At 38.1% G+C, this 19,747-nt stretch overlaps 1 protein-coding gene across 3 annotated transcripts; it reads right to left on the reverse strand.

Moving 5' to 3' along the window:
• Positions 1-12,699: 12,699 nt before the first annotated feature.
• Positions 12,700-19,736, reverse strand: LOC111378152. Of its 3 annotated transcripts, XM_023001321.1 has the most exons (4): positions 19,521-19,736; positions 17,727-19,217; positions 13,942-14,077; positions 12,700-13,863 (listed from the first exon to the last, which is right to left on the reverse strand). In XM_023001321.1, exons 3-4 carry the CDS (start codon positions 14,035-14,037, stop codon positions 12,943-12,945), a joined length of 1,017 nt encoding a protein of 338 aa, XP_022857089.1. In that variant the 5' UTR covers positions 14,038-14,077; positions 17,727-19,217; positions 19,521-19,736; the 3' UTR covers positions 12,700-12,942. The 3 variants fall into 3 exon arrangements, with proteins under 3 accessions (XP_022857089.1, XP_022857088.1, XP_022857087.1); XM_023001320.1 differs by having other exon boundaries at positions 12,700-14,077; positions 17,727-19,189; XM_023001319.1 differs by having other exon boundaries at positions 12,700-14,077.
• Between the last annotated feature and the right edge of the window lie 11 nt (positions 19,737-19,747).

A 19,747-nucleotide genomic window follows, 5' to 3' on the forward strand; every position in this document is an offset into this window, starting at 1 on the left:
TCCTCACCAATTTTCCTTCGAGGCAAGTGATGCAGAAAACGGACGCGTCGGGACGCCTGCTGAAATGGGCTATCGAGCTCAACGAGTTCGATCTCACGTTCCGACCTAGACACGCTATCAAGGGCCAGGCCCTTGCCGATTTTATGGTCGAATTTACCAAAGCCCCAGAAATAGAGACCCTAATGGAACCAACCGAGCCCCCCACATGGAAATTGTTTGTAGATGGGTCTTCAGGAGAGGCTGGCGCGGGGACGGGAATCGTGCTGGAGAGCCCGGAAGGCCATTTGCTAAATTGTGCGGTAAGATTTGGCTTCAGAGCCTCGAACGACGCGGCCGAATATGAGGCCCCTCTGGCAGGACTAAGGCTCGCCAAGGAAATGCAGGTCAGGAAGCTCCTAGCAAGCAGTGATTCTCAGCTCGTAGTAAGTCAGGTAAATGGGGATTTCGCAGCCAAAGATGGTAACATGCTTGCATACTTGAAGCTGATTCTGGACATAATTCCCCATTTCGAAAGGTTCGAACTGACTTAAGTCCCCCGTCTAGAAAATGCCCATGCAGATGCCCTCTCAAAGTTAGCCAACAGCATGAACTCAGAGCTTCTAAACATCGTCCCCATTGAGCACTTATCGAAGCCCTCCACCTTCGAAGGCGAAGAGTTACTAAGGATAGAAGGCACCCCATTGTGGATGCAGCCCATAATCGCATACCTAAAGGAACAAACACTGCCTGCTTCCAGAGGCGAAGCAAGAAAATTAAGAAGAAGGGCTGCACACTTCGTCCTTCAAGAAGGAACCCTTTACAAGAAAGGCTTCGCTTCACCCCTTCTTCGATGTGTGGGCGGCGAAGAGGCCACCTACATACTCAGAGAGATACATGAAGGGATCTGCGGAAATCACTCCGGAGGGACGGCTCTGGCACACAAGGTTCTCCGTCAGGGCTACTTCTGGCCAACCCCGAAGAGGGATGCTTGCCAATTTGTCCGAAAATGTGACAAATGCCAGCGCTTCTCGAACGTGCAAAGACAGCCTGCTCAGAGCCTCTCTATAGTGACCAGCCCTTGGCCATTCGCCAAGTGGGGCATCGACTTCATTGGTCCACTATTAAAAGGTAGGGGAAGCACAACTTTTGCCATTGTCGCCATCGACTACTTCACTAAGTGGGTCGAGGTAGAACCCCTTGCCCGAATCACCGAGGCCAATACAACGAAGTTCGTTTGGAAGAGCGTCATCTGCAGATTCGGCATCCCCCACTCTATTGTCTCTGACAATGGGCGGCAGTTCGACAACAGGAAGATGCGTGACTTATGCGACGAACTGGGCATAAAGAAGGAGTTCTCGACTCCGCATCACCCTCAGGCAAATGGACAGGTTGAAGCAGTGAACAAGACTATCAAGCATACCCTGAAAAGGAAACTGGATGCCTCGAAAGGCGCCTGGGTTGACGAACTCCCCCACGTCCTCTGGGCCATCAGAACGACTTGCCGAACTGCAACCGGTGAGACCCCATTTTCAATGACCTATGGAGCCGAAGCAATGAGTCCGGTCGAAGTAAGGGTCCCATCACATCGACGGATACATTTCAATGAGATCAGCAACGATGAGGCGCGCATAAGTGAACTACACCCCCTTGAGGAAAAGAGAGACGCTTCCTAGATGACCTTGGCAAAATATCATCGCAAGATGACCCGCTTTTACAACTCCAAGGTCAGAAACAGAACTCTCCGCTTGGGCGACCTCGTCCTCAAAAGAGTTTTTCAATCTTCAAAACCAACCGGGTCAGGAGTTTTTGGCCCGAACTGAGAAGGCCCTTACCGCATTCGGGGGGAATCCCGACCTGGTACCTTCGAGGTCGAAGATATGTCAAGAAGGATGCTACCTCACAAGTGGAACATCGAGCACTTGAGAAAATACTACCAGTGATAAGACTGTTCCGATCTGATCCTAAGTTGTCATAGCTAATCGGTTGTTCTGATCTGACCTTGGCTGTAAAGTCTATTAAGTGATGGAATCGCCTTTGTAAAGGGTGGTGTAATTTATCTTAGTAATGAATTTCCAGTTCCAAACCGGATCAGCTAGGGAATAGTTTCCTCAGTTCTTCGGAAGGTTCATTTGAGCAATCCGATCGTCACTTATTAGCTGATTAACAAGCGGTTCCTCATGTTTCCCCAATTGGTCTGACCTCAGATTATTAAGAAGTTAAAGTGAGGAATCACTTCCTTCTCACTTAAGTGTTTGGACTTATGTTTGCTTAAGGGGACCGGTTTACAATTGTTAACTGATCGTTGTCACAAGGCAATTAGTCTAATGTTTGTCATTCATACAAGTATAAAACAAAAGGAATACAAAGAAGCAGAAGCAAAAAGACTTAACAGAAATTTAACAAAATTTTCCATTCCATATCACAAAATTAAAGTACATGGGGGGCCGAAGCCATTACAAAATAAAAAGGAAACCCTAATCTGTGGAAGGAATTTCTGCACTAGCCGCCTCCTGGGCCTCTGGAGCCTCCTCAGTAACCTTATCAGGCCGACCTCCAGTGGGTCCCCCAAACTCTGCCTCCAGTTGAGAGATGTCCAGGGTAGGATGCACCTCCTTCAGCCGACTTAGTAGGCTTTGAGCACTCCACGAGGCCCAGAAGTTGGCAAAGTCGTCGTAAAGGGGATGGTCTTCGAAGTGATCAATAAAATTCTGAACCGCCACCTCCCCGCAGACTTTAATTCCTCCTTCAGAGAGGCGATCTCCACTGATTAGGCCTCTGTCTGCTGCCTCAGCTCTGCCTTTTCTCTGTTAGAGGCCTCCAGAGTATCGGTGGCAAGCTTGTGGTGCTCGTGAGCGTGGTCAAGTCGCCGAGTCACCGCAGCCACCTGGCACTCCACTTTGTAGAGCTCTTTCTTCAGCCGCTCCACCTCAGCCATCATTTTCTGGATGGTCTTGAAGTCGGGGCGTACTGGCAGCTTCTTGCTGAAGTTATCTGCAAAGAAACGAATAAGGAATTAGTACAAGTCTAGGGAGTTCGGAATAAAAAAGTATGGGCCTCGGTCCTATTACCTTGAGACGCCATTAAGTCGCGAGTGATGAAATGGATATTCTTCCGGATCAGCCTGTGGTAGGACCTCTTCTTCTAAGGCAGCTGATAAATGACACAGATAGTGTCAAAGTCCTCTGTCGATAGCTCGCACCGAGGAAGGGAACCTACGAAAGGAAACATAACCGTTAAACACAAGCCGAACCGAAGAGAAACAAAAAGAGCAACTACTATACTCACTAAGTGTTGAAAACTTCGTCGGGACTATAAGAGGCGCCAGGGGATCCCCCTCCATTGTGTCCCATCGCCCCGCTGCCCAGCACCATGAGCTCTTCCATTCCTTGATGGAGCTCGACAGATCGATCACGAATGGAGTGTGGGAACCCCATGACGTCAGGTAGTACCAACCCCAGGTTTTATCCCCCCGGCAGTAACCTTGGGTATATAGAGGGTCTGGAAAACGGAAAGGGGCATCTCCACTCCTAACGACGCCTCTTTCCAAACATCCAGGAGCCCACCATCTGGCTCCAGGAGTTTGGATTGAGCTGCGTCGGGGCTAGCCCGTAAGACCTAAGCATCAACCTAAAGAATGGGTGGATAGGCAGCCTAAGTCCGGCCCTAAGGATCGCCTCACTAATGGCCACACAGCCCGGCCTTGGGTAACAGGCTCTCTCTTCCGGCCCGGGGAGAATCAAGTCTACACTGTCTGGGATCCTATATTCTGTCCTAAGTCTACCCAGTTCGGCCTCCCTCAATTTTGATGGGTAGTCCGATGCCCCCCAATGCACAGAAGTATCCGGGGGGCTATCTGGTCGCTTCCATATGTTCTCCCCCCCATTATTGTCCCAGCTATTTCTGAGGAGGTCGCCACAATGGGCTCGTCCACCCTCACTATTTCTAAGCCCCCCAAACCAGAACTCCCTTCCGAGGCCATTCGTTAAGAAATTTTTTACAATCCAAATGGGTGCTGAAACTTATGGGTTTGGAAGTTTTTCCTCGCCGGAAATGGTGCAGGATCGCTAGAAGTATCGTTCTCTCTCGCCGGAGTTGCTTGCAAAACGTCGAAAATCGCCGAAAATTTGAGAGCAAATTTTGGTTTTCGTCTGGCAAAGATAGAAACTCTGATAAACCCCCAAAGTTCGCCTTTTATAGGAAAGACAAGTCCAATCTCCACCGTTGAATTCAAATACGATCAATCTAAACCGTTCGTCGCATCCTCAATCCCAGCCGTTAAAATGAAACGCCAGATTTGATCTACGCCCAAGATGTCGCTGTGACATTCACGCTAAATCGAAATGCGTCACCTCGGTTGCAAACAGCCGTCAATAATAATTATTAGCCGTAGCAGCCTTTTAGGAGAATGGGCATGGTACCCAACTGTCACCTTGGAAACACGCAACAGTTGTCAAATCATTGGACGTTTGGGTCGCCTCGGATGAGCTTCTCCCCCAACCTCACAAAGTTTGGACGCACTCGACGTGAACGCCCCATTGGCTCATCGCCTCGGTCGCTGCGTTTCCTCCCATGCTTTACAAAGTTTCAGCCATCTCCCCCCGCGTCGACCTTTTCCTGTCAACGCATCGGTGCGAAATGAGCTCCCCCAACTTCACAAAGCTTGGACGCACCCGACGCGAACGCCCCATTGGCTCATCGCCTCGATCGCTGCGTTTCCTCCCATGCTTTACAAAGTCTCAGCCATCTCCCCACGCGTTGACCTTTTCCTGTCAACGCATCGGTGCGAAATGAGTTCCTCCAACTTCACAAAGCTTGGACGCACCCGACGCGAACGCCCCATTGGCTCATCGCCTCGGTCTCTACGTTTCCTCCCAAGCTTTACAAAGTTTCAGCCATCTCCCCACGCGTCGACCTTTTCCTGTCAACGCATCGGCGCGAAATGAGTTCCTCCAACTTTACAAAGTTTGGACGCACCCGACGCGAACGCCCCATTGGCTCATCGCCTCGGTCGCTGCGTTTCCTCCCATGCTTTACAAAGTTTCAGCCATCTCTCCACGCGTCGACCTTTTCCTGCCAACGCATCGGTGCGAAATGAGTCCCTCAAATTTTATGAAGCTTGGACGCACCTGACGCGAACGCCCCATTGGCTCATCGCCTCGGCAGATGCGTTTTCCTCCCATGCTTCACAAAGTTTCAGCTACCCCCACGCCGCGGTCCGATCAGGAAAACAAATCCACGTATAATATAAATATTCATTCCCGAATTTGGGGGACCACTGTTACGCCCTCGATTTCGATTATACAAGCCCCGATACCGAAGTGTCATCTCACCACCGAAGCCAAGATCAACGCGTCGATTGTACGAGCCTCGATACCGAAGTGTCATCTCCCAAGATCAAGTAGACCACTCCGACCCTCCCGAAACTTCTTCGAAGTGATACATCGATTCCTACTACTGATCTGCCGAAGTATCCCACCTCCAAGGTCGGGATCAGGTGGACCCCGGTTAGAAGATCCGCCGTCAATTTAAGATTTGTTCTGCATATAAGGTTTAAATTGATTTGACGTCCCCATGAGACGATTTGATGTGACTTATCAACTTTATGTCAATTCAACTTGGGGGAAACAAACTATCCGCCCACTCTACAAGCGCGGCTGATTGACGCCTATGAGCAGACGTTTCATACCGTCAGATGTATACACGTGTTCCACATCCCACGGTTCATACCACCTATAAATACCCAAAGTTTGGCAAGAGGCAAAGGTAATGAAACTCTCAATACATAGCATTCCATAACAAGTTTATATATTCTCCTCCCCCTTTATTGATTGATTTGTGTAGCCCCAGGGCACTGTTCCGACCACCCAAACCTGACTTGACCGTCTGAGTGTATATAGGGCCGCCACCACGCCCGTCGTTTCCGACCGTGTGCGCCTGACCATTTGTTCATTTCGCAGGGAGAAATACGTGGAGTAGCTATAAGTTGGCCACGTGGAGGAGCCATTTTTGGAGGTCAACAAGGTGTATGCTTCTTTTCACCTTATATTGTACTATCATCTCAAGCACTACAGAGATCTTTAGTGCCTTGCCCGTGTGGGAACATTTTGGTAAAAATTACAAATCCTATCCTAAAAAGTTTTAAGCTTGATTCTTATTCATACCTCCCAAGCTTATACTTAAAGTTTTCTGGTACATATGCATATACACCTATGTAAATAGAACATGTATGCTTATGTATAAGTGAACCGTTTCTTAGGTTTCGAGGTGACCAGAGTGCAGAACATACAGTCATTGTGATCTAAATAGTTACACCATGTGCTATATCATTGGTATCAAATAGTGAACAGGTAGATATAGAAAAATAATGCTATACAATTTGATGAATAAAGCCTATTTTCCAAGTGGAGCCCAGTTCTTTATTTATATATTAGTACACAATGAATGCACTGGTTTCAAATGAACCTTGTTTTTCTTCTTGCAGACATACTAGGGAAAGTAAAATATGCAACGAAAAACTCAGCTTCATGTAGTAAACAAGCCTGCTTACTGATTATTCAGATCAATAGTTCTGAAAAAGAGCTAAGTGTTCAGTAGTGGAACCTAATTATTGTCGCCGTGCAAGCCAGCAAGAGGATTGATTTTGTGTCCTTGTAAATTTTGATTTTTCCATAATTTGTCTCATAAATAGGGAGTCCTCATTATACTTTTGTATTACCATAAAAAAGGGACAGAGAGGTTAGATAAGATAGTGTGTGTGATTTTCTATTGTAAACTTCTTTTCATCTAAGTGTTACTCCAATGGCGAAAGATGATGTAATCTCATATTTGTGAGGTAACCCTCTATAAATCTTGTGTATCTTTATTTATTTTTGCACACCTTTGGGTTTCTAATTCTCAAACACTAAGGTTCATGGTTCATTTTAATATACTAACTTCATATTGACAAGCTGAATTCAAGCAGACTCCACAAATTGACAAGCAGAAAATCTTAAAACTTGCTTTGTTTATTCTTATGCAAAACTCCAACAAATTGCACCCGAGTATAACAGAGATACCCAGTGCTTATTTATAATATAAGAGCCTGTTTGACAACAATTAGTGTTGAAAAAATGAGTTTTGAATAGTTTAAGAAAATGTATGGTTAAAAAGTAGGAAATTTTTTTTGGTATACGTATATAATATTTTATTATGTGAATGTATGGTTGAAAATGATCCAATAACAAACCATAAAATAAATTAATGGTTGTCGAACAGGCACTAAATATCACATCAAGTGAGAATCATTTTTGGACGATTCTAGTCTTACTATAATTCAATTATGAAATATGCTACTTGTACATAATATGTTGTCCATAATGGTGTCCACCCCCTCACATGGAGGGGTGGACATCATTATGAATAATCTGATATACGTATAGCATCACCCTTCAATTATTCTCAATTAATTAATGTTTACATTCATTTAATTAATATTCATCTTCATTTATGCATTTTAGTGTTATTTATTATAATGATAAGTTAATTAGAATTTTACATTCAAGAATACATTTCATTATTCACGTCCATGTATACTAATTAACATCCAGTATTATTTAATTAGAATTAAATATCATATCAAGTAAGAATCATTTTTGAACGATTTTAGCCCCACTATAATTCAACTATTACAATAATATATTACTTTTCATTTTTCAATATGTATTTAACTTATTTAACCATTTAAATAAGTTAAATACATGTACATTCGACATATTCATTTCATCTGTGTGCTTTTATTAATATATGAATTCTTTATTATTAATTCTCAATTAATTAACATTCACATTTATTTAATTAATATTCATTTTCGTTTATACATTTCAGTGTTATTGATTCTAATTATAAGTTAATTAGAATTTTACATTCAAGAATTTATTTCATTATTCACATCCATCTATGCTAATTAAAATCCAATTTAACAATTATACGGATTAAGCCCGATGCTTGGATAACGTATCTTAATTCCAGTACAAACAATTGTTTTACTTTTAAAATTCATTGTCGCATATATATTCCCTCTTATTAATTTTAAATAAATTAACATTTATGCATATTCAAATATTAATTTTACAGCATTTATAAAGGTTTTCATAATAACGTGCAACTGCGCATTCCATGGTGACTAGTTTATGAAAAAGCCCCAGTCATCCCCCAACCAAATATACTGATATCAAAGAGTACCTATATTAGCAGAAAGCACAGCACATAATGATTCTAAAGCAGAAAAAGAAAACTCGACTTAATCTGGGAAAATACCTGGACTGCACCTTATCTGGCACTTGCGGTCGCATCGCTTCATTAGCCTCACTAAATTATAGAGTAAAAGCAGCCAAAAAAATAAAAATTACTTCAATTTCCCGTTAAAAAATCTTTAACAAACGAAAAACAACAACCACCCCCTACGCCCACCCAAAAAAAAAAAGAGAGCTTACAGTCAGGATTAACGCAGCCCGTTGAACAGGAATCGTAGCAGCTGACGCCTTGGGATTCAACGCCCTCCATGTTTGCTGAAAATATGACCAGAAGCGTCGATAAAACTACTATCAGCATCTTCTTCTCCATTTTTCCACAATTGTACAATCTTGATCTGAATTTTTGAAGGACAACTGTGAAATTCTGCTCTGCTATTTATAGAAATAGTTTAACCCAAGTTGGAGCGAATTTTTTGACTAGACCATTTAAGTCAGAGTCAAAAAATGGATGCAATTGGGCTTAAGGATGGGGCTTCGTGTGGATCATCTGTTGCTGGGCCTGGAAAATATCCTATTGTGAATAGAATGGACTGGCTTGTTGGTGGTAACGCTAGTTTTTGGGCTAACAACGGCTAAGTGAAGGGGCCGCAAATGATAGTTCATTAAGGCTGGCAAAATGTCCTGGTCCTGCTCTCATGCCCGGCCCAACATTGTGGTCCTGTTGGAAAATTGAGATGGAAACGGAAAATATGGTCTTCATCCCAACTCATTTATTGTTATTAGAATAATTCTATTTGTACCGAATTGAGGGTATCGAAAGTTGTCTCCTCTCTCACAACGTACGTAGGCCCCGCGTGAATATAAAATTCCTAAATGTGATTCTCATCTCCTATTGTAAGTGGTATGTAAATGATTAGATAAAAAAATTATGTACATGTAGCATTATCATTATTATTATTATTATTAAAAGATAAATAAATGGGAACACGTGACTGAAAAATGAAGATATTTTAACCATTGCCATGTCTCTCAAAAATTCAAGCGGAAATGAAACGAGGAGGATCATTCAAACCCATTGCCATCCCTAAGTCGCAACATTCTTCCTTTGGACTTTTTGGAGTTGGATGAGCCAACTTGAACGAGAGACAAATGGATATTGAACATATTTTGTTACTAAATCTGCCAGTGCCCAGTTTGGTGGATTGGGAGATTTGTAATTGAAAATTGGATCATTGTTCTTGTTAGAAAGAAAAACAAAAATAAGCTAACAATTTAATTTGTAGCAGAAAAATTAGTTCATAAAAAGGTCCCATATCATATTCATAAAGATATAGACAACATACAGCTAGAAATATGAACAAAAAATTAAGTGGCTTATCCTCGTCCAATTTCATAGGATCCAAGCCAACGGCACATGCTAGGACCAGCGCTGAACTATTCCAGCTATAATTATGGTTTATTGCTACACTAACAGCTTTGTTTACATTCCATAATGTGATATATAGTTTTACCATTGATTTTAATAACACTTAAATAATCAGTAATCTCGATTTTGCCATATCAAACAATGTCAAACTAGTTGTAAACAATCGGTGTTCAACTAGTTTAATTCTACATTTATTGCTCAGACAATTTGTGAGATTCTTGTGTTATAAGTTGGTCGTAATTGAAAACTATAAATGAGAGGTTTGGGGATTTTCAAACATCGAACTAATGATTGAGTTTAAAAATTAATGTTTTTTTTTCTAGAAAGGATTAACAACATATTTGGCTAATATTGAGTAATACATTGTATTAGGCTCTCTGACTGTGGCTTGGGCTTGGAAAAGTCTGAGCCGGCTCAGCTCGAAGCCTAGTTTCATTTTTGGATGTTGGCTCAAATCTAAAGTGGCCCGTGTTTTAAAATGCAGGTAACTACAACTAACTGAAAAAAAAATAAAGAAAAAAGAAAAGGCAGCTATAAAACTCCCTTCGAGTTAATTGTTCCAATGGTCACTGAATTTAGGTTCGTGTCTTTGATTGATCATTGAAATTTAAAATGTCGAGTTTTGATCACTGAACTTATGTCCACATCTTCGATTGCTCACTGAATTTACGACCATGTCTTCGATTACTCACTGAAATTTAAAATGTTGAGTTTTGGCTATTGAACGTTGAAAAATATTGAACATTACTCAAAGTTCAATTATGTCGTATGTTACTCACTAACATAACCATTGAATTTTGAAAAATATCGAATTTACAGTGAATAATATACAGTATTTTTTAGAGTTCAGTGAGTAATGTACAACATTTTTCAAAATTCAGTGGCCAAAACTCGACATTTTAAATTTTATTGAGCAATCGAAGACATGGACTTAAGTTCAGTGATCAAAACTCGACATTTTAAATTTCAGTAATCAATCAAAGACATGGACCAAAATTCAATGACCATTGGAATAATTAACTCAACTGCCTTCACTTTAATCATATATTATGTGATGATAATAAAAATTAGAGTTTTAATAAAATTTAGTAAAAATCAACATATAATTTCAATCATATATTTTATAGATTTTTTAATTTTTCATTCATACATTTCATCACATTATATTAAATTTACTAAAAATTTAATTTTTATATATACCAAACAAGGGACTTGATATAGTCGGAAGTTTAAAAAGTTCAAACGAGTAATTTAATGTGTCTAATATTATAACAAATGATTGGATTTCAAGATTGCACATAATTATATTGTTTAAAAAAATTGAATTTCATGACTTACAAAAAAATAATAATAAATAAAGAAAAAGAAAAAGGTCCTGCCCGATAAGGCTTGAGCCGAGCTTGATTTAGCTCGGGCCAGTAAAGCCCAACCCCTTTTTCACCCGAACCGCAACCTTAGGTTCGCCTCATTTACATTCCTACTGTTTACTCACAAATAAATAAGTTACAAATATATTTTTTATTAGTAAAGTTGTACATTTTAAAGATAACATAAAATTATTAGATTAAATATATATTTTTTAAATTTAAAAGAAAAAGAAACAAATTACATAAACATATTGGCGAAGGAATAAGTTTTAACAGCATATTCTTGTCTTAGTTAAACATTTTCTATCATGGAAATTATGGCGGGGCTCACACAGAACAATAAAAGAAATTTATTCTTATATTATGGAAAATACTTAAAAGAGGCACTTAAATATTTCAATATTTTTATTTATAAAAGTTAATTAGCTTTCGAAGTAAACATCGTAAAAGAAAAAAACTAGAAAACTTTGAAAAGGTGAAAATATTTTATCCTAGTTGAACCATAACTCACATGCATTGTAAACATATATAATTCAACTGTCCAACCCACTTTACATTTGGATTTCACTATCTTTATATAAAAAAATATACATAATAGATTACGTAATATAATTTGGAGAGAAAATATTAGATGAAAAACTTGTCCGTGTTTTAAACTGACAATTATTAGAGTGCCATATGACATCGCATAATTCTTGATGTACATGTAGCAAGACCTAGTAACTAGAGAAGAAATGAAAAACTCCTGCACAAAAGAAGGAAAAATAAAAAAGTGAACACACAAAAATGGAAAAATATCACCACCACAAGTATGAAATTATCTAAGTTTCTTACCAACCTATGCAAGAACTCAATCAAAACTAGTGGTGAATTCTAGACTAAGCAAAAGAGAATTGAACACAACACAATTACTTGTGGACAGTTGATATACATTTTAAAGAAACTTTGAAGTACTAAACACTGTAGAACGGATACAAATCAAGAAAATCAATAAGCTGTTCCAAAAATCAAATCAAGTGAGCGGTTATATCCAGTATTTCCCCCTTATTCCCAACATGATATGGTGCTCCAGGGCGGGAAGGAGCAAAAGCCATGGCTGGATAGTGTACTCTTATCTATCTTGTATCTACAAGAGAACTACAAGATTATGTGGATGATAAATGTCATGGACTAAAAACTCCATCCAGTGCCAGTCAAACCAAAAGAGTTATAATGCAGAAAGTAAACAATTCAAACAAATATTTCTTCCTTCAAGCATGTATACAAAAGCGAGAGCAATGAACCATCAATTTAATAACTACAACCCATAGATCAATTTGTTACATGGAAATTCTGTTATTGGATTATCTGCCAATAAAAATGAGGCCATGAAGTAAAATTGAACTATATGATGCTTCAGTGGAGTGTCTTAGAATTTTGATGCATATTTGAAAAGGTAACTCATATAGCACTAGACGGTATTAAATAGCAAGATGAAGCAAAATTCTTATATATTGGACTATAAAAGTTGAGCAGTGCAGGATTTGAACACCAACAGTTTGACCAAAAAATGAAAAGTAGATTTGAACTGAGATAAAGGGACACTAATTAATTGATCCCATTATGTTATCGCCCATGGTTTTGAAAAGTTGCGATAAATGCCGTCGTGACACCCCTTCAGACATGGTCCTTGACATTAAGAGGGCAATCCAGATCATCAAGAAAATATGCTCCATTCATTTGGCCAGATGCACAACAGTAAACATAAGATCTATGAACCATAGCAAAAACCCAATCCTAAACATTATCCTTTTTTGATGCAATCGAAGTTCAATCAAACTAAAGAACCGGAGATGTTATTAGTAATTGTTCATGAAATTGCTGAAAAAAAGGACTGAAGAAAAAAAAGAGAATTCAAGTTCTGCAGCATGCACCTGGCATAATGCCAGAACACACTTCATTATTTGCGATCAGCATCCATTTCCAGGCATGTAAGTTCAAATGCCATGCGCTTGTTGTCAAGCCTCATCAACTCATTTTCTTGCTTCATTTTGATCAACTCCCTGTCTGCCTCCTGGCTCAACTTCAGCCAATTGAACTTCTTCTTCTCCAGTTCAAGCATCTCTCCCTGTATTTGCAGCATCTTCTTTTTCAACTGCAGTGAGCAAGAGAAAAGTCTCTGATCCTCTTCCTGTTCTCCCTCCACACCCTTGGTGAGAACAAAATTTTCATTGAAAAGGTCCTTAGGTGATTGAGGATCTGATCCCGTGCAATCTACATAGTTTTTAGGACCATCAATGTCAACAACAGCATGATCTTTTTGCAGTTTCTGCCTCTTTGCAGCCGCCTGAATCACATCTTTAGACTCGTACATGACTTTAAGAGCAAAACGCAATGAATTTTGAAGAGCCTCATCATGAAGGAGAAAAATTCTATTCCTATAATGATACGAGTACATTTCTCGATAAAATAATTGCTTACAAGTTAAAATCTTCTTAGCCTTTTCTTTCATTTCATCAGATATGTTCATCCTTTCCATAACAACAGGGTTTGCAACAACCTCACACGCATTATTTCTTCCAAGCATTTCATTAAGTCTCTTGTACTTCTTGTTCAGAACATTGAATTTATCTTCACATTGTTGAGGTGACACAATATAACCTCTTTCAACCATGGAATTTGAAATAGCCCTCCACTTACCTTTTACCAGAGGAATAAACTGTTTCCTTCTATCATTGATATTAGCAGTAGATAATGCATCTTCATCGACATAAGAAACAGCAGTGATCAAAAGCTTAACCATTTCATCTGTCCATTTTAGCCGCTGCCACACAGGTTCCCTTTTCTCTATGCCAAGAATATTCGTCCATCGGCTGCTACCCTGAAAATTGTTCAACCTCACATCTATGTTTCCTTCAAGCAATGGCATAGGTTGATCAAATTTTAGCATGCTGCCAACCTGAAAAGAGAAAGCATCCGGAACTTGCCATGGATAAGGAGCTTGTTGGTGATTGACTTGCACCATATCACCAAAAAGTGATAAGTTAGCTTCCATTTTTATTGCAATAGCTACCTAAAGCCTCGAAAAATTCTCCCTAGAAATCATAAATTAACCATATTACTTCATGTCAAAATACATAAAAGGAAATTTATATGAACTAGCTCAATACAGGAAGAAACAATTAGAAGTATCCACAACTTAACAAAAGAAGCTACTAAAATAAAGCAAAGAACCAAATCTAACTATAATTTTTATCACCCTTTCCTTGTTCGTCAAATAAATCTGTTTAAGTATCGCAAATTGATGTACATTATACCAAGTAAAGCATAGCTTGTGAAGTAGAACAGAGAAACAGGGGGGACTTTATCATGCAAATTATGTACAACGATGATATGAGATTTAAAGAAAACAGGGATTACAGAAAATAATAAACCCACAGAATTCCAAATTTCAAATCAAAAGCAAATCTTAATTGTATTGCTGTAACATCAAATGCAATTTTCTCATATGGGAAAGGAAAGAAATGAAAGTAATTACCAATAGTAGTTTAGATAACTGCATTGATAATATCGCCAAATGGGACTAAAGAGATTGAACAAACTAAAGCAAACCACCAAATCTAACAATTACATTTTAAATTTCCATGTTTTCTAATAGATCTCTGTAATTAGTGCATATTGATGTACATTATCAAAGCATAGATCGCGAAGCACAACAGAGAAACAAGGGATATTTTATCATGAAAATTATGTAAAATGATGATATGAGACTTAAAAGGAAACGCAGATTATCGAAGAAATATACACTCACAGAATTCCAGATTTCAAATCAAAAGCAAATCTTTTTAAATCTCTGGAACATCAATGTAATTTTCTTATATGGGAAAGAAAGAAGTATCAATGGTACTTTAGATAACAAAATTGCTAATATTGACGAAAAGAGAAACTAGGGATCGAAAGAACTAAATCAAAGAACCAAATCTTACAATAAGTTTTTAATCACCCTTTCTTTGGCTGTCAAATGAATCTAAGTAGTGCACGTCGATGTCATTATACCAAGTATAGGGTAGATTGTGAAGCACAACTGAGAAATATCGGATAGATTATAAGGAAAATAATGTACAATCAGATGAGAGATTTAAAGGAAACGCATGTTACCGAAGAAATAATACACACACAGAATTCCAGATTTCAAATCAAATGCTAATCTTCTTTTTTATTGCTGCAACATCAAATGTAATTTTTCTCTAAGGAAAAGAGAAGAAATGTCAGTAAGTATCAGGAGTAATTTAGAGACCACATTGTTAGTATCGCCACAGGACTAAGGGGACTGAACCATTGGAGAGAAAACAAATGCCTATCTTTCAACACCAACCAATAGCAAAGCCACCAAATGGATGACGTTGATTTGTTTCGGGATTGGGACTCCGTTATTTTCAAGTAACAACTGTCAACATTTAATTTGAAGTACTGGGGATACTCATATTTAATTGGCATAAAATTATAATGGTTTTTAAGATTTTACGTAATAACCTGGCCATTCATTGTTTCAACGTGTTTAATGTCGAAAAATCAATAACTTATCGTGTGAGGGTTCATATAAGTAGTCAGAATATGCACAGGCTTCATCAATTTTAGTATTGAAAATTTTCACCCTTCAACACCAAGATGGTTTTCATTATTTCAAGGCCTTTTCTTTTATGGCTTCAAGCACTCTGACCTTCGTAAGCTTCAATAATTTGCTTTCTAATAATTTTTAAGCTTTACTTGGTAGTGGAATCCATCTTAATCTTCATCTCAGTATGACCAAGTAATGGAACTTATTTCTTTCAGAAGACAGTGTACAGGCCTACAAGGACAGATTTAAACTTTGGACATTACGAAATTTTCTTTCCCTTACTACAAATAAACACGTACATTTTCGAAAATGCAGGTGCTCGAACAAGCTTTTGTATCAGTGAGTTATATAAGCATCAATCCTGTACTTTTCTATTCTAACATATTTATTTCCTTTTAGGGAATGTTACAAAATTTTGTTAACAATTTTGAGAGGTCGATAATACTTGTAGTCGAAACACATTCAACATTAAAGAGAAATATTTTTATTAGCTATACGATGAGTAGAGACAATTAAGCAAATTTCTCTTCATCCTGAAACTAGAATCTGTGTAACTACAAGCTAAACATACCCCAACTCATCCTTTATAATGTGAAATTTTCTGGTCAAGTAAATTCAAGTTTGTGAGAGAAAGTTGCAAAATTATCTGAATGACTAAAAGCTTCCGTTTGAGAAGAATCTACAAACGGTGTAATTTTATGAATAGGTAGAAATGAGTGGGGGATTAGTGGATAGTATGTGTAAGTCCATTTTAATGTGTCGTTTGAAAATGAAGTTTGACCATTTATAAATAATTTATAAATTTTGTCAAATAGAGCATAAAACAAATTGTAGCAATAGCTTCTCAATTTTGAATTTCATTTTGACCATCTTTAATCTCAACAAGATAGTTAATCTGAGTTCACGGATTTAATGATGATGCAAGGAAAATTCAAGTAACTCAGATTCATCACTGAATTACAAAATCAGAAACAAATGCTGTTGTAACTTGTAAGCTATATTTGTTTCACGTGAGAAAAAGAAATACGTTTTATGCTACAAATGATTTATGAAAATCGAGATTTCTTTACAAGTGAAAATGAAGTTTTAAAATTTAATCTTCATTTGCTGGAAACTACTTGTGAACTACATGGAAAACCATAAAAAACTACAGGGTTTCCTAAGTTTTATAGCAAGAAAGAAACAAATTCATATGGTAAGCATCAAGACAACAAGAAGAAGAATAAAAAGAAAAGCAACAAACACATGTGCTACGTTTAGGATCTGACCATTGGCCGTATCCATGCAGCTGCAAAAATAAATCAAATAAAGTATCGACTATATTGTGTGTCAAAACTTAGACGTTTGATAATCTCATTCATGAAAAAAGGTGGAAGGGAAAGGCAGATATTTTATGGACGATCAACTCTTAGTGTAGTGGTGTTCAAAAAAACTCTTATTGTAGTTCATAACGGCTATAAACAAATTCAACTTAAAACACACCCTTCCACAAGCAGAGAGTCATTGTAATTTGATGAGCAAAGAACTACATAATGTCAAGTTCCACATTATGCTAGCAGCAGCATCTTCACATTCATCAAATCGAATACATTAAATCAATATATGAAATGATGCATAAATTCAGGTGCACGTGCATGCAAAAAGTTTGCTAATATGTCTTCAAAAGTTCATCATAAAATAAACAAACACTCATGCAAAGGAAACAAATGTACGAGGAAACAATGGCAAATAGATTTGCAGTGTCCAATGTCTTAATATTGTTTCCTAAAATGAACTGAAATCTATGAATTTGTCTGGAATATAAAGCCAACTACATATTATCCCCTGTTAATGCAAAAGAAAATTATATGCACATATTTAAGCATCCATGAGATTATTGGCAATTCAAGCATAATGGTATTAAGCAACATCTACATAATAGCAAGAGAAAAATGAAAGGACAAAAAAAAAAAAAAGCACGACTTCTAGATTATCTAATCATCAGAGGACATCACAGGTTTTTATCTATGTATGCAGTGACATCTATCTGATAATGCACCAACTTTCATTCATAATGATGCAAACGCAGCTTAAAGGAAGCAAGAATTGGAACTGAAAATAAATAGACAAAGTTGAGTAGTGTGTACCAGTAAGAAAGATGATAAAACAAGCCCGTACATGCTAAATTCAGTTGCATAGAAGTCACCCATTTCCTGCCTTTCGATTCTAAAGCCAAGCACCCATTCTCAAGCTTTAATTTCTCCATATTTAGTACCCTGTCTCCTTGCTAACCCAATCCATCTGGCTTGCTGCTATTCCAACTTCAACATCTCAGATTGAACTTGTAATTTCTGCTTTTCTAACTGAAGGACTCAAGATATGAACCATTTGATTCATAGCATAATCATAACACTCGACAAACCGTGTGGCAAATATTCTGAAAAGATTTCAATACAAATATACAGATCTTTCCAGAGGCTGAACAATTTTTCAGAAAAGAGTCAATGGGAATATTCTAGGCGCTCTTAATATGCAGAATGAAATAGGCACGGAGAAAAGGGAACCTGTGTGGTAACGGGTAAATGGACTGATGAAATAGTTGAGCTTTTGATCACTACTATTTCTCATGTTGAGGAAGATGCATTATCTATTACTAGTAACAGTGAAAGAAATTTTTTGTTTATTCCTTAGGTAAAAGAGAGCTATTTTCAACCCCATGGTTGAAAGAGGTTTTATTGTGTCACCTCAACAATGTAAGGATAAATTCAATATTCTGAACAAGAAGTATAAGAGAGACTCGATGAAATGCTAGGGAGAAAAATGCATGTGAGGTTGTTGGAAACCCTATTGTTATGGAAAGGATGAATATTTCCGAGGAGATGAAAGGGGAGCTAAGAAGATTTTAACTTGTAAACTATTGTTTTATTGAGAAATGTGCTCGTACTATAATAGGAATAGAATTTTTCTCTTTCATGATGAGGCTCTTCAATAGTCTCTGCGTTATGCTCTTGAAGTGAAGTAGGGTCTCAAGAGGTTGATCTGTTAATAAATAATCTACATGTAATACAAGCACGTTTCGACGTGAAATAACTGTTTTGTGCAGATCACTGAACTTATCTCACCAAGTGCTAACATCTCTTCAACAAGGACCTCAGTAATTGCTTTCCACTTCCCCTTCTTTGGCAAAAGCGGTGTCTGTCTCTGCTACTGCAATTACATTAGTCCACTTCACACACTGCCTAATCATTTTTGTCTCTCTTGGCTTCATTGTGCCCATGAGCATGTTCTCCAGGCACATAAGAACAATTTTTTGCCACCTTGGCCTTGAAATGACAATCGAGAAAAAGAACTAATGAGTGAGATTTGGCATACTCCCATTCTCGAGGTCGATAAAAGCTTGAACTTGTGCCGATTTTCCAGGCATCAAATTCCTACTGGCTTAATGATTTTCCTTCCACTATCAGCCACATGAGAAATCTCAAAATCAAAGCCCGAGTTATAAAGCCCCTTATGCCCTGAGCGACACAAGTTCAATAATGATCGCAACAAAGGGTGGGGACCCTAGCCCTTAACATCCATCCCTAGTTCGGATTGCAGGCTGCAACATCCACTGCCAAATATATGTGTTTTTCATTAATCTGTATCACAAAAGAAGCAGCAATTTTTAAACACCCTAAACCACTTCGACAAAAACAATTCTTATAGAAATCTTATCAAGTGGTGCTACCGCTGTAACACAAACTAAGGCAAGAAGCCATAAAAACAAATGCAATATACTGTTATTCCATTCATAGCCTTAACGCATTTGCTCTATTATTTGTGAATTTCTTCATTACGCCGCAAGATATGGAGAAAAATGCCTTCACACGATATGCCCAAATGCTTATTATTCAGAAAAATTTAAAAGACATCGATAATAAAAGTTAAAACCAGAGAATTACCTTAATATGACAGGCCCATAGCATTTCAAATTCAGGATTAGTTATTGTGAATTCGTACTTCTGTTGCCAGTTGGGAGTGGAGAACTGATGTCAATTTTGTCGTCCATTCAGTTAATTCTTAACTCAAATTTATTGTTAACTTCACCATCAACTCACTAAAATTAATATAGGTCAAAAATTAATCGAAAGGAAAACAGGATGGATAGCAAAAGTATAATAAAGACTAC

The sequence above is a fragment of the Olea europaea genome, unplaced genomic scaffold, assembly GCF_002742605.1.
Source record: "Olea europaea var. sylvestris unplaced genomic scaffold, O_europaea_v1 scaffold1778, whole genome shotgun sequence".
Classification (NCBI taxonomy): domain Eukaryota; kingdom Viridiplantae; phylum Streptophyta; class Magnoliopsida; order Lamiales; family Oleaceae; genus Olea; species Olea europaea.